Raw genomic sequence first — 14,688 nt, 5'->3', positions numbered from 1 at the left:
TATCATCTAAAAAAATGCAAGTTTGTTTTGGTCCACTCCTAAAAATGTCATTAATTTTTGGTAAAAGTACTCGAATATTAATTGAAGTTATGATTGCTATCCTTATTAAACTTAACTCGCAAATATATCTCGTATAACATCTTAACAAAGATAAGGGTGAAACCGCAGAGATTAGAAGTAACACAGTGTTCGCGCGAGAGTTATCCAGATTTAAGTAACACACGAAATGGATGCTCGGAAGGAAAATCTCGCCGCGGCGGTGTAAATATAAAATCGAGGCGCCCGAGGAATTTGAGAACACCGATGCCCCGGGATCCTGTAGGTTTTATCACGTGGGGGCCGGGTTTTCCCAGCGGCCTCTTTACGGTGCCTTGCCCGGAGTAAATGTTACATCGGGGGTAACATTCTTAAGCGTCGCTTTGCATCGAAACGTGCCGCGTTCGCGGGACGAGAAACGAAACGGGACGAGAACTGGCGCGGGACGAGAAACGAAACGAAACGAAACGGGACGGGCAATCCTTCCTCGGGATCACGGTTTGCGCATTCGGAAAGGTATCCCGGGGACTCGAAAAATCTCGGCGTCGTCGGCGGAGGGGGGGGTCGGGCCGCGTCATCGGCACAAGGAATCCTCGAATTTCATTATTCAGATGAGCATCGTTCCGTGACTGATCGATCGCGAGGCAAAGTGAGTGCAGAATTACATGAATAATCTATGTCGCCCTGAGTGCCGGATCCTCCTCTTTGGGGCTTTCAGACCATATCGCCTTTGAGCCAATTCATCCACTTCCGGTGGAGCGCGGCGCTTCCTTGCACACCTTTACCTCCACTGCCTTTTCCACCGGTCCTTTTTCGGCTCGCCCCTTTGCCGAACCCTGCGCCAGCCCCCCTCACGTCCACAATCACAGATCCGACCGAAACTTCCGATACCCTTATTAACGGGATCCTCTTCCTCGATTTTTGTTTCTAATATTTTCCGAGAATCCTTGAAGAATCCTCAAAATGAAGCATAAGTGAATTGTGTCCTCGTATCTTGGAAATAATTAGGGACGAAAAGCATAGCGCACGGTTGTCATAGCACAAAAATCGAAGCTCTTTTGCTCAACAACTTTGTTTTATTAAATTTTATATAATAACAAAAATCTGCGTCACGAGTCGGACGAACAAATGAAACTGCCGTTGGCGGAGATAAGCAGAAGGCGTCGCGGTAAAATCGCAGCGAGGACGGTCACGTATGTTTCCTTTGGAAGCAGGTGTGTAACCGCGTTCCACGGCTACCGGGGGATGGTCCGGCCTGCGGAAAGAGGAATCGGTATCATTTATTCGATCGGCACACGTACGATCGATCATGTTCCCGGGTTTTCACTCTTCTTTTTTTTTCTTCCCGTGGCGCCCCGGCGAGAATCTCTTTGTCGGCCACGGGGGCCAGAGACAAAGAAAAGTTCTCCGGGAGCGTGTCCGGCGCTCTGCCGGGCGCAATCGTGCGACAGTCGCTCGCCCCTAACAAAAGCGCCGTGCGCGCGCGCGGCCCGGCACGTCGAACCTTGTTAAGGGGCAACATCAAAGTGCGGGCTAAACTTAATTTTCGGGACCGCGGCGTACGGGACCCGGTGGCTCTGATGGAACGTTAGAACGTACCGCGAGCGGGATAAAGTAACCGTATCGGCGCAATACAACCGGAATGATGGGGCTCATTTCCTTGGGAAACGGCATTACCGCTGACGAGCTGCCGCCGCGAATTCGCGATGCCGGAACTTGAGGGGGGGGCGATTCCGTACGATTCGCCGACAGTTTTACGAATTATTGCCGGAATTTCGGGGCCTTGATGTAGTATCGTTCCTTAATGGAGTCGTTTCATAATAGGGCCACAATTTTCCAATTTAGCAATGCTTAGGGGTCTTCAAATGCGATTTCTCATCGCATCGTTTTGCAACGATAGCATTTAGAGGAATCTTTTAGGTATTATAAGCAACGTATTACATTTCTCTTCTTTATTAAATAAAAATTCTAGTATTGAACCCCTGGAACTATGACAGACTCGCGTATATCATTTCGTATCAAATTTATTCTAAATCGAAAGAAAATTCGAATCATCTGTCTTTTAAATCCGAGGAAAATCTTCTCGTTTCATTAAAGAAATTATCAAGGTTGAAGAAGCCTTGATTAGCCTTAGTTCCGATAGAAATTGTAGGGCAAAGGGTTGAAAGCTTAGAAATTAGAGCACGTACCCCACCGGAGGATCGATCTGCAGCGCAGGTGTTCACGGTTCCCTTCGTAGTCGGTCCACTCTCGAATAAAACGCGATTCCCGTGGAAACGGACGCTCGACATATTCCAACGGGTCCCGTAAACGGATCAGGTGCGTAATTAAAAGGGGGGCGGGGTGGGGGGAGAAAAGCGGATGTAACGGAGAGAAAGCTTATTTCTTCACGCAAAATCCCAAGGTGTCCGGCCAGGCGCCGGGTTCAACTTACTCTCCTCGACTCCCCTCGGTATGATAAGTCCTCTCCCGGCTCTCCCTGTTCGCACGGTGTAATAACCATTTGCTCAGAGTTCTTGGGCAGCGGCCGTTTCCCAAGGACCAAGTGGCAACAAGGTTTTATAGCCGGTCCCAGGAGGCGATGAAATTCCTCGTGCTTCTCCTCTGTCTCTCTGTGTACGGTCTCTCGCGTGACTTGTACCACGTGGAAAAACGCTTCCGAACACTTCGGTCACGACCTCCGCGCTCTCTCTCTCTCTCTCTCTCCTCCGATTCCGCTGAACGGCCTGTGAATACAGGTGGACACGATGGGGACCCGCCTTTCTCCTCTTTGTCTTCCAGGCGGCCGACCGTAATTGCTCCTAATCCCTTATTTAACGTGTTTAGCAAGACGGGGGTTAATCGGTCTAATTAAGGGAAAAAAAACTTTGAGCACCGTCCTCTTAAGCCGGCGCCTCGGTGAATTACAAGTGTCTTCGATGGCCGAGCTGGAAATTTTGTCGATACGAGTCGCAGAAAATTTCAAGAGAGATCGACGTTCCGTTCGAGCAGAAGCTTTGTTCTCGGTTCGAGCAAAGAGCTTCAACTAATGCGTAAAGCGTATTCCGACGCGGATGATTATTTCGCGGCAGATGGCACTCTGAGAAAGATTCCGATATTCATGAACGTGCTTCGCGCCGCAATCCCCGCTGAAGCAAGCACCGGGCGGCTGTAATTATAAAACCCGTCGGGAGATTAGTTACGGTTTCGGTCGACTCCGGAATTAGGAAAAAGAACCGCCGAGAACAACGACTTGGCAGCGGTATTCACGCATCGAGTAGCTCCGTTCTGTTACACCCGCGGGCCGGTCATAATCTTAAACAAGTTATAAAAAGCCGGAGCTCCTAAAGAAGAAGGGTGGAGGAGGATGGGAGGGAAGCCTGGCGGGCCCGGGTCGTGCAATAGCCGGATAGTCCGTGGAAATTCCGCGCTGTTCTTTTCGGCAGAACCCCCATCCCCTATCGCAGTATTCCCGCCGCTGCGTCTACTCCGCTTATTTGCTCCGGTTCGCTCGCATATTCGAGTTCCTTACGTAGCCGAGACGAGAGGGGATGGCCCCCCACCCCCCTCCTCGCTTAATGCCAATCGACGCTAATAAAAGGCGACCATTAGCCGGCGCCTGAGTATCTTCTAAACGATCATCTTCTTTCGGCATGGGACGAGCTTGGCGCGGCTTCTTAGCCGAAACCCGGCGCGCTCCGGGGACTAGACGGGGGGGTTTTCGACCGAGGTTTGGGGGACGGGGTTGCGCAAGGAGAACCTCGATGCTCGAGGGTGCGAAACGCGGACAGGGGTGGGGGGAGGGAGGGAGGGAGGGAGGACAGACAGAGAACCGAATCCACTCCGAGAGCACTTTCCATCCCACGGCTATACACTCTCCTCTGACTCGGTTTCGGGGGGATTGGAACTCGTGGTGTGGGGTTTGTGAGGAGCCATGGGGGTGGGGGTGGACGGGGTTGCATACAGTGCACACCATCGATTGCTGGATGCAGTATAGCCATTGGATAACTGAGGCGCCGCCGGTACGGAACAGGAGAGGAGCCGAGAGGTTACTGTTCAGGGGTTTGATCAACTGGTCTGCAGACCCTATTTCCTCTTACTATCAGGAGGAAATTGCCACTTCATCAGCTGGATAGTGCGAAAGATTAATGTCCGTCGCTCTCTTGTCATTTACACAGCCGACCCCGACCGACAGCCCCGGCCGCGGCTCTCTGATGGAACTCCGGGAAAAAAGAACCCCGCCCCTCCCACCCCCTCCCCGTCATAATCCGATACTTCGATGCCGGCGAACACCGTCTGGACCTACGGGTCCCTCCAATCCGCAGCCGGCACGGTTTTTATGCTCGACTCTTCCTCGCGAAAGCGCAATTATTTCGTCGTAACCCGGCGATAATTTCTTGTTCTGCTTTCAGATGGCTGAGTCCTTTTGGGATGCTAGAGAAGAGAAAGGGACGTTTGGGATGTTTTTGAATTATTATTGGGGCGGGTTGTGAATAATTTCTTTGTCGGGCATTTATTGTCCTTATTTTGGGTTTAATTAGTTTGAACTCTGACTTATTTAGTTGAAGGAAGGCTCGTTTCCTTAGATGATTTATAGGGGTTGTTAAAAGGGTTGATATTATCCTGTCCTAAGTAATTTTCATTCATTTACCAGACATTTACTTTGTCTTCTCCTCAAAGCTTCTTCCTTTATATTTCTTGTCATTTTTTTATTTTAACTATTGTAAACCCCCATTTATTCAGTGATAGAAAAGAACTTGGGTTTTCTTGATGATTCACATTGCGTCTTTTTATCAGTGCGTTGGTCGAACATTTCGAACCCTCTTTCGAATTTCTTCGCTTCCTTCGATTAGAGTACAATGTCCGTCGTTCGCGCTATTGTCATCGATGCCCAAACATCGCAACGCTCACACGCGCACGCACACATTCGTCGCATGGGGTTATCGCACGCGAATAGCGATCAGCTGTTATGGTTTCGTAGGTCGATGCGATAGTCGAACGTGCTCGCGGATTCTTTGATCGTTCAATCTCGATTTCCTTACGTATATATTTATAATTATTAAAATCGCACGAAATAGTGAACACAGATTATTCACCCTCTCGTCTTTACACCTGTAGGTTTAATTAAATTAAAATAAAAATCATCATTACAAGTCGACGAATGATTTAAAACTAGCTTTCGAAACTCCGTGCAATAAAGTTACAATCGTAATTAATATGTTTCTTAATCTGTTCACCCTTTACAAGCTCGCAAGTGACACGGTCCTGCCGAATCTTTCTCGTCGCGCGATTAGGCAAGCCAATAGAGGCTGGTCGCGATAATGAGTGGGGTAGGGAGACGAGGGATCGTCTCTCGACGATCACAGAAGATCGCGGAGATCATTGTTGATCGTGCTGGCTATTGTGTACTCGAATATTGTGACAAGCCGAAGTGCTGTGCGGACGTGAGGTTCCACGGTGTAAAGGTGCCGTGAATCGAACGAAGAAGAATCAAAACTTCGTTCAAGATCTCTAAAATATGAAAGGATTGAGCAACGGTGAGTCGTACTCAATGATCTATAGCAAATTTTCGCGAGGCGGCTCGGAAGTGTTGACTAAATACAAATTTATTAGGTTGTATAATAAGACAAATTGGAAAATATTTTTTTATATGTATCTGTAGAGCTATTTTGATAAAATTTAGCTCAAATGAAAGCTGAAAGTGTCTATTTTAAGACAGGGTAAATTATATTGCAATAAAATGACGGGATCATTTTGAGAAATTAAAAGAAATCGAGCTATGATATCATAGGGTTTACGATTTAAAAGGGAAAATTGAGATAAATTTTGAAATACGTTCCTGCACAGGTATTTTTATGAAATTTGGCTTAAATGAAAGCTGCAAGTGTCTACTTTAAGACAGGATAGATTATATTAAAATTACATAATGATTAGCCCTTATTACACAACCTAATAGATTAAATCATATCGATATCGGACCGTTGCGCGACGTTTGAATTACAAAGGTATCGAGGACCGTCGCAATGACGGCGATTGCGTCGTCGACCTTCCGTCGACCGTCATCTTGTATACTCTTCTGTCATCGTCGATCGAATACGCCAAATCGAGTTACTCTCTGCCAGCAAATCCAATAATTAAATTGTAATCGCTCCGATTACTTTCGTTAGACGGCTTACCGTCTCGCGGCGAGAACGAGCTTTCGACTAGCAAAATTCGAGAAAAGACATTTCAGACTACCCTCTGTCATCTAAACAAATCCTTCCAACTCCTGATATTAATGAATTATTTAGTCACTCGCCACAACATCGACACCGCTCTACAAACTATCATTTGACCGTGTTTCTTCGTTTGTGAATAGAGAACGCTTGGGTCGAGGTGATAATACTATTTACTGATGCCGACAGGTGACGACGAGCCAGAGCGAAGGTGACACTATGAGATAGAGGAAGCCGATAAAATTGCAAGAGCGACGACTAAGATCTAAACAATTAGTTAATGGATCAAGAACGGTAGCAGGAAGAATTAACATAAAAATCTCGAAATTCTTGAAATGTACAGCGACGATAATGGCGACGAGAAAAAACGGAAGCTTAGGAATCACGAGTTAGTTTCTATGGTACAAAGAAAAGTTGAAAATTGTTTACAGGATAGTGCAGAAACAGATGATCTAAACGCGAAAAATAAAACGATTTCGAATGTCGCGCGCGATAATAGTTACGAGAATTTAGTCGCATTTTTTTCTGCACTAAGTGAAAAAACAGCGTTAGACTTATCGAATTGCGATACCGGTTCGACCATGGCAGAACAGGAGAGCGACGCAGGTAGAATTATCTCGCAGCAGCCAATTGCGCATAATAGCAACGATCGCGATGATTTAAGCAATAGCGCCGTGGACATAGCCTGGAGAAACAAGCATTACAGTGTCGTGCTCGCGTTGTTGAAAGCAGACTCGAATTTTCCTAATAATTTTGATTTAACCGCGTTGAACGGGGGACACACTCGGAGGGAGTTGAAAGAGTTCGTCGAAGTCAGGGGGATTTTGCACAGATTGATCGAAGGGAATCGTTTAGAGGATGTGAAAGATTACACGAACATCATCGGCGGGTCGCGGCTCTATTTGAATCTGAATAATCAATCGGCGCTGTTCACAGCGATTCAAAATAAAAGATTCAAGATCTACGCGTTCCTTCGGTCCATCCAATGCGTGTTCAAGGATAAAGACGAAGAGGACTGCATAATTAAACTCTCTACAGGGGAGAAGGAATTGCTTAGAACGGAAATGTCGTCTACGTTTCCTCAATTTCATCAGATGCATATTTTTTACTTAACATCGAAGTCGAGATCGAACAATCCCATTGATAAATCACTCATCGAACACTTTTATAGATCCTTGGATGCCATCCCCGAGGTGTCTATAATTCTTAAAGTGGTCCAACACGTGGACTGCCTCGACATAATCTTCGATTTCGACAACGGAGATATCGTCGATCCTGCCGCGGCGAAAACGGAAAGAAAGACCGATTACAAAATCGGTAGAATTTACGTAGCTGCTGAAACGGAAGAAGATAAATTATTGGGCAGTTTGGCTAATAAGTTGACGCAACTCGCGACGCAGCACGTGTACAAGAACGATTGCAATCCGTACGGGAGTTTGGAAAATACTAAACGGCAATTCATCGCGGCGATAACAGCGAGGATGAGAGAATACACGGAAGACATAGTTAGAACGATGGACGGCAATACGAAGGAGACGCCGCTCGTAACTTTGGCTAGAGCGTTTACCTGTCCGGAGGATGAGCAACAGAGTGGACTGATCGCGAGGGTCCCGCAGATCCTTGCGCAGCATCGCGACGCCGGAAGAGATTGGCTGCTGAACACGAACGCGGAGGTCAAGTTGCTTTTCGATTACTTCGTCGATCAATTGCATCGATGCAACGAATTTATCGAGAACAGCTTCTTAGTCGATCCGAGGTACAGCATCCAGATTCTTAACGAATACCTGGGCGAGGTGGACGATCTGACGAAACACGAAATAAATTTTGAAAATCCTATCGATGTCGATGAATTTTTACAGTCGAACAAACAAGTGTTTCTTTTAAGGACCGACAACACGCTGGCGGGCGTTCTGAGCGTTTACGAAAGCTTGACGGCGAAAGATAGAAGATATTCCGTACGAGACAGCCTGTTTTCAAAATTTAATTCGTATGTGGAGCATCGGGACAGCATTCACGAGCTGCTGTGCTGCGCGGCGGGTAGGGTGCTGTGCGTTCGATACACCTGCGATTCGGACAACGAACCATTGTCGGACGTTCTAACCGTTTTAAATGGGATATTGGAGCGAGAGGCGAACAAGAAGGTCGTGTTCGTGGTATTGGAAAGCAAGACGCATGAGTTGAACGAGATGAAGCGGGTGTTTAAGGACAAGTGTTACGAAGAACCGACGATCCGGAAGTTCACGTTGGATGATCTAACTCGCGAGTCGCAGAAGAAGCTGTTGAAGCGGGAGGTGACGTTGCAGGAAGAGACGACGAGCTTGAGGAAGTTGATTGGCAAGCTGGACAGAAACGCGAAGCAAATGATCGGCGCTGAGATGCTGGAGGGACTGATCAGCAATCGAGTGATCAGGATAGGTAGCAGACAGTTGGGCACGACTGATTTAGAGGCAGCGTATTCCGAATTATACGAGGAGGTCGATATGGAAATTTTCGTCGATAATTTACTATCGGAGTCGAGTGATATTTACATTATCAGTGGGATACCGGTCGGAGAGAACAAGTTGATCGAGTGCTTGCTGAACTCGGATATAGATGTTGGCAAGAGGTCGAAAGTCGGCGGTCTCGAAAGTCGAATGGCGATATTGAGTCGGGACGGTATCGGAGTTATTAACAACGATATACAAGTGACCGACGACCGGTTTGAGAAGCGAGATTTCAGGCGCGTGTGTCGGAACAATCGGGGGAGGAAAATTTATTGGATCAGTCTGACGCACGAAGACGGCGCATCTAAGTTCGTGCTCCAACAAATTTACGATCCTGACTTTTACTTCAAATGCGGCAGATTTAACAATCAAGTTGTCATAGAGAGAAACGTGAAAGAAGAATTAACGAGTGGCGCATTGTCTGAGACGTACGTCATCGACGACAAGTCGAAAGAGGAGTTCGCGAGGTGGCTGAAATTCGGCGACGAGACGCAGCAGATACAGTTCGAGAGGAATTATAATAAACGCAGGATTAGGTTCCTAAAATCCGAGAATAATGCGCCGGTTAACTTTCAAGAGCTGATCTTGGAAAACCCTGACCAGACGTTCCATTTATTTAAGTTTGAACAGGAGCAGCTCGTTTGGTGCACGACTCACGGCTCGTTGACGAATTTAAGCAAATACAGAAGCAAGACCCATAAGAACACCAAAGGTTTGATAGACCCGGATAAATTGTTCGCTGAAATCAAAGACAAGAGAGTGGTGATCATCGCTGGTGATCTAGGAACGGGGAAGACCACGACTTTGATAAAGTTATGCGAGTTGAAGTACGCGTTGAAATCTGGCGCGGAAGGGTCGATGCTCGAGTCGCATTGGTGTATCAAAATCAACCTGAAAGACCACCTGGATGCGATAAGAGACATCAATTTAAATATACCTGCGGAGGCATTGAAAAAGATCGTACACTTTCTGTCACAAGCTGATAAAAGTGACGATTTTGCGAGAGGATTGTTAGGCGTCGCGCTGGTGAAGCATAATTTTGGGAAGCCTTTGTTGATAGCATTCGACGGATTCGACGAGGTTCTGGACAAATCGGATAGGAATAAAATCGTCGCGTTGTTGGCGCATTTGAAGGATGCAACCAGAGCGAAATTCTGGATCACCACACGCCTCCATTATCAGCAGACCTTGGAGAGCACGTTGTCAACGTTCGCTGTGAAGCTCGGCCAGCTTGACGATGAAACGATGGGCGAATTCGTTGCGAAATATCTAAAGAATCGGTTGACTCTGATCTTAAGTCGCGAGGAGTTTCGAAGCGTCTTTGGCAATGGCAGTGAACAAGTAAAAAATACGAGGGTGAGGGAGTACGCTGTAGCATTGTTAAATAAAATGCGCGACGTGTTTAAAGGCAATACATCGAAGCATGTAGGAACACTGTTGCGGCTTTGTTTAATGTTAGAAGGTTGCGAGGGGCATTTTAAAACCTGGGCGCAAGGTAGTCGAAACCCAGATTTTAGCTACCTGGGTGATCACGTGTGGGAGGTGTACGAAAACTATATCAACAGAAAGTACGATATATATTTTAAAAAAGCGAAAATCGAGGAACGGCTTAGACAGGAGCAGGATAAATTAACTATCGACGATTATCACAAAGCACTGAGCAAATCCTTCTTTCTGCGATTAGCATTGAAAGAATCTCTGGACAGGTTTCGCGACATGGTGCTGTCGGTCGGGATCGTCAGATCCAACGGCAGAGATATCGACTTTGCGCATTCGACGTTCAGGGACTACTTCGCCGCTAAAGTGATCCTAAATTGGACAGTAAAGTGGAAAGCAGCGGATCGATGCAAACTGATGAACCCGAAGAAGCAAGAATACTTTTTCAAGGAGATCCTGGTGAAGTCGGACTATCGAGTTATACGAACGTTTTTGAACAGTAAATTCCTGAAAGAGAGGATGGCGAACGTAAAACTGCGGGAGGAGTGTTACGACAAGAAGGTTCTGTTCGTCGCGGCTAAGGAAGGTTACACAGGCGTCGCCCGTTTCGTGTTGGATAATTTGAGCAACGCTGGTAGAATTCTAGATGCTAGGGTGAACGATGGTAGAACGATCTTGCACGTGGCAGTGATTTCGAATAACTTCGACATGGTCAAGTATCTGGTGAACGAGAGAAAAATGGATTTAACTGTTAAAGACAAATTCTGCATGACAGCGTTGCACATGGCTTCCAGCTGCGGTAATTTGGAGATTGTTAAATTCCTGGCGAACGAGAAGAGTGTCGACTTGTTTGCGAGAGGCACCTTCGGCATGACGCCTTTGCACACGGCCGCTAACTCCGGCCACTTGGACATAGTCCGATTTCTGGTCGACGAAAAACACATGGACGTTGAACTGAAAGACGACTGCGGCATGACTGTACTGCAAACGGCTGCCAACTCCGGTAACTTGGAGATGGTTAAATATCTGGTGGAAGAGAAGAACGCCGATCTAGAAGCCAAAGACGAATACAACCTGACGGTCCTCCACACCGCCGCCGAATGCGGTAATATGGAGCTGTTCAAGTTCCTGATAAACGAGAAGAACGCCGACTTCAATGCCAAAGACACCGACGGCTTGACGGTCCTGCACACAGCCGCCACGTTTTGCAACATCGAGATACTCAAGTGTCTGATAAACGAAAAGAACGCCGACTTCAATGTTCGAGACAAACAAGGCAGGACAATCTTGCACACGGCCGGCATCTTTGGCAACTTGGAGATGGTTAAGTTTCTGGTGAACGAGAAGAAGGTTGACATCAATGCCAAAACCTCCTGTGACAGGACTGTGTTACACCTGGCCGTCGACTCCGGTCACATGGACTTGGTCAAATTTCTGGTGAAAGAGAAGAAGGCCGATTTGTCTTGTCAAGATAAATTCGGCATGACCGTCTTGCACATTGCTGCCACAACTGGCAATTTGGAGATGGTCAAGTTCTTGGTTGATGTAATCGACGACGACTTCGCATCCAGGGATGAATTCGGCAGGACAGTTTTGCAGACGGCTGCTGATTCTGGCAATGTAGCCATGGCTACGTTCCTGATGAATAAAAGGGAGGAGAGCCTAGAAGCTAGAGACGATTGCGGCATGACTGTCCTCCACACGGCTGTTAATTCTGGCCACGTCGAGCTGGTCAAGTTTCTGGTGAACGAGAAGAAGGCCAACATCAATGCCAAAGATGACGGCGGCTTGGCCGTGCTGCACACGGCTGCCACCTTCGGCAACTTGGAGATACTGAAGTTCCTGATCAACGAGAAGGGGGCCGATTTCAACGCGAGAGTAAGCAATGGCAAAACTGTTTTACACATAGCCGTGGACTCTGGTCATTTAAACGTCGTCAAATTCCTGGTGGACGAGAAAAAGGTAGATCTGAAGGAGGCAGACAAATGCGGCGTGACGGTGTTCCATGCGGCTGCTAACTCTGGTCACTTGGAGATGATTAAGTTCCTCTTGGATGACAGAAACGTCGATCTCGAAGTGAAAGATCGATTCGGTATGACAATCTTGAACACGGCTGCCAACTGCGGCAGGTTGGACATCGTTAAATATCTGATGAACGAGAAGAAAGTCAACTTCGAGTCCAAAGACGTTTATGGCATGACAGTTTTGCACTCGGCCGTCATTTCCGGCAATTTCGAGATAGTTAAGTTCATGGTGAACGAGAAGAACGTCGATTTCGAAGCGAGAGATGACTCTGGCATGACGGTGCTTCACACGGCTGCCACCTTTGGCAATTTACAGGTGGTCAAATTTCTGGCGAACGAGAAGATGGCTGATCTCAACGCTGTTGCCAATAATGGCAAGACAGCTTTGCACATGGCCGCCGACTCTGGCAATTTAAAGGTGGTCCAATTTCTGATAGACGAGAAGGGCGTTCATTTGCACAGACTCGGCGACGGCAGAACACTGTTGCACGCGGCTGCCGACTCTGGCAACTTGGACATGGTCAAATTCCTGATCAACGTAAAAGGGGTCGATCTTAAAACCAAAGACTACGAGGGCGCCACGGTGCTGCACACGGCTGCCAAGTCCGGCCACCTGGACACGGTGAAGTTTCTGGTGGAGGAGAAGGGCGCCGATTTCAATGTGAAAGACAACCATGGTAAATCGGTGTTGCACACGGCCGCCATGTTCGGCAATTTGGACATGGTTAAATTTCTGATCAATCAGAAGAGCGCCGGATTGAATTGGAACGTTAACAATGCCATGAGAGTCCTGCCGAAGTTCTCCGGCTTCGATCATTTGAGGATAGTGAAGTTTCTGATCATCGAGAGAGGCTCGAATTTCAACGCCTCGGACAGAAATGACAAGGCGGCGTTGCAGATGGCTGTCAGCTTCGGTGACTTGGAGCTGATTGAATTTTTGGTGGACAAGAAGGGGATTGATTTCAAAGCCGAGGGCAACGGCGGCACGACGATCTTGCGCATGGCCGCCGAATGCGGCAACTTGGAAGTAATTCAATTTCTAATAAACGAGAAAAGGTGCGATCCGACTGTTAAAAAACTCGACGTGCTGACAGCGTTGCACACGGCTGCTAGTTATGGCAAATTGGAGATCGTTCAATTTCTGATCAACGAGAAACAGGTCGATTTCGAGGGCAGAGGTAACGTTGGCAGAACGGTTTTGCACTCGGCAGCCGACTCCGGTAGCTTGCCGATAGTTAAATTCCTGATCAACGAAAAGCGGGCCGATTTTAATGTTAAGGACAACAACGGCGCGACGCTCCTGCACGCGGCTGCTAAATCCGGTCACTTGGACACGGTTAAATACATGGTGGAGGTGAAAGGGTTCGATGTGAACGCGAGAGACGACCGTGGCAGATCTGTTTTATTGAATGCTGCGAATTCCGGCAATTTAGACATCGTCAAGTATCTGATTTACGAAAGGAAGGCCGATTTTAATAAGCGAGACATTAACGGGTGGACGCTTTTGAACTGGGGTCACGTGTTCGGTTATTATAGGATAATTGAATTTTTAAAGGATAGGGAGAATGTGGTCCCCTTGAAAAAGTTTAAGTATCAATAGTTAGCTAGTCCAATGAATATTTTTAAGCTGAGCGATAGTAGCAGGTACTAGTTCAATTTATTTACTGTGTTAGTAGATATAGAGCGAGCCACGTGGTGTTCTATGAGATGGTGGTAGAATCTGGCAAGAATATATTGTAAATGGGAAAATGGCATTAAGTAAGCAAATGTTTTTTAATAAGAAAACTCGGTGTTAAACCCTAGTTCTAATTTTTATTTTAGGCTACCAGTTGGTAAAGTATTAACAAGGCTATAATTTTAATAACATAAGTATCTTCTGAGAATAATCATCTTTGCTAAGATATTTTTATAAGCTGTCAAGAAAGTGTTTCGTATAGAAATTAAGTATTCTTCGGTGATTTTAATTTTTTTAATTAATTTCATGCAGTTCCGTAGCTGAGGAAGAGTCCTTCAATTTACTGTACCTCATTGCTTTGAGATTAATTGAAATTCAGAAACTTAGGCACGATAAGAAAGATGGTATTATGGTTATATTGTTAAATTTGTCGATTAAATTGCAAATATGTAATTTGACGAAGGCATTGTCAAAGAATTTTCCATACTATCATATTTATTAATCAAACCTACATTTCTGAATTCGAGGTGATGTGAAGAGAGACATTTTCCTTACAGCTTATTAGAAATATTTGGAATATGGTGGTTCATTTTAATAAATAAATTCTGCATTCGACCTCGCAAATTTTTATTCTAAAATTAGTCTGAAAATCCATGCCATTTTGCCAGTTTTAATTTTCGTTGTGACATTAATTTGTAGTTTGTAAAAATCTGGCCTGTTCTTCCGTCATCTCAACCTGCCAATATTTATTTAATCAACGAAAAGCATTAACTAGAATATACGACTATGTAATTAACTAGCGATACCTCTGCGCCATCGCAACGAAAATGGACGGACAA

General features: G+C 46.4%; 1 protein-coding gene across 1 annotated transcript; it reads left to right on the top strand.

Annotated features, from left to right (window-relative positions):
- The first annotated feature begins 6,565 nt into the window (after positions 1 to 6,565).
- On the top strand, positions 6,566 to 13,833 carry LOC144470502 (uncharacterized). The gene has a single exon (XM_078181722.1). The coding sequence runs from the start codon at positions 6,566 to 6,568 to the stop codon at positions 13,772 to 13,774; it is 7,209 nt and encodes a 2,402-aa protein (XP_078037848.1). The 3' UTR covers positions 13,775 to 13,833.
- The last annotated feature ends 855 nt before the right edge of the window (positions 13,834 to 14,688 follow it).

The sequence above is a fragment of the Augochlora pura genome, chromosome 1 (assembly GCF_028453695.1).
Source record: "Augochlora pura isolate Apur16 chromosome 1, APUR_v2.2.1, whole genome shotgun sequence".
Taxonomy (NCBI): Eukaryota; Metazoa; Arthropoda; class Insecta; order Hymenoptera; family Halictidae; genus Augochlora; species Augochlora pura.
The sequence above is the reverse complement of the archived record's forward strand: the minus strand, read 5'-3'. Positions and strand labels throughout refer to the sequence as shown.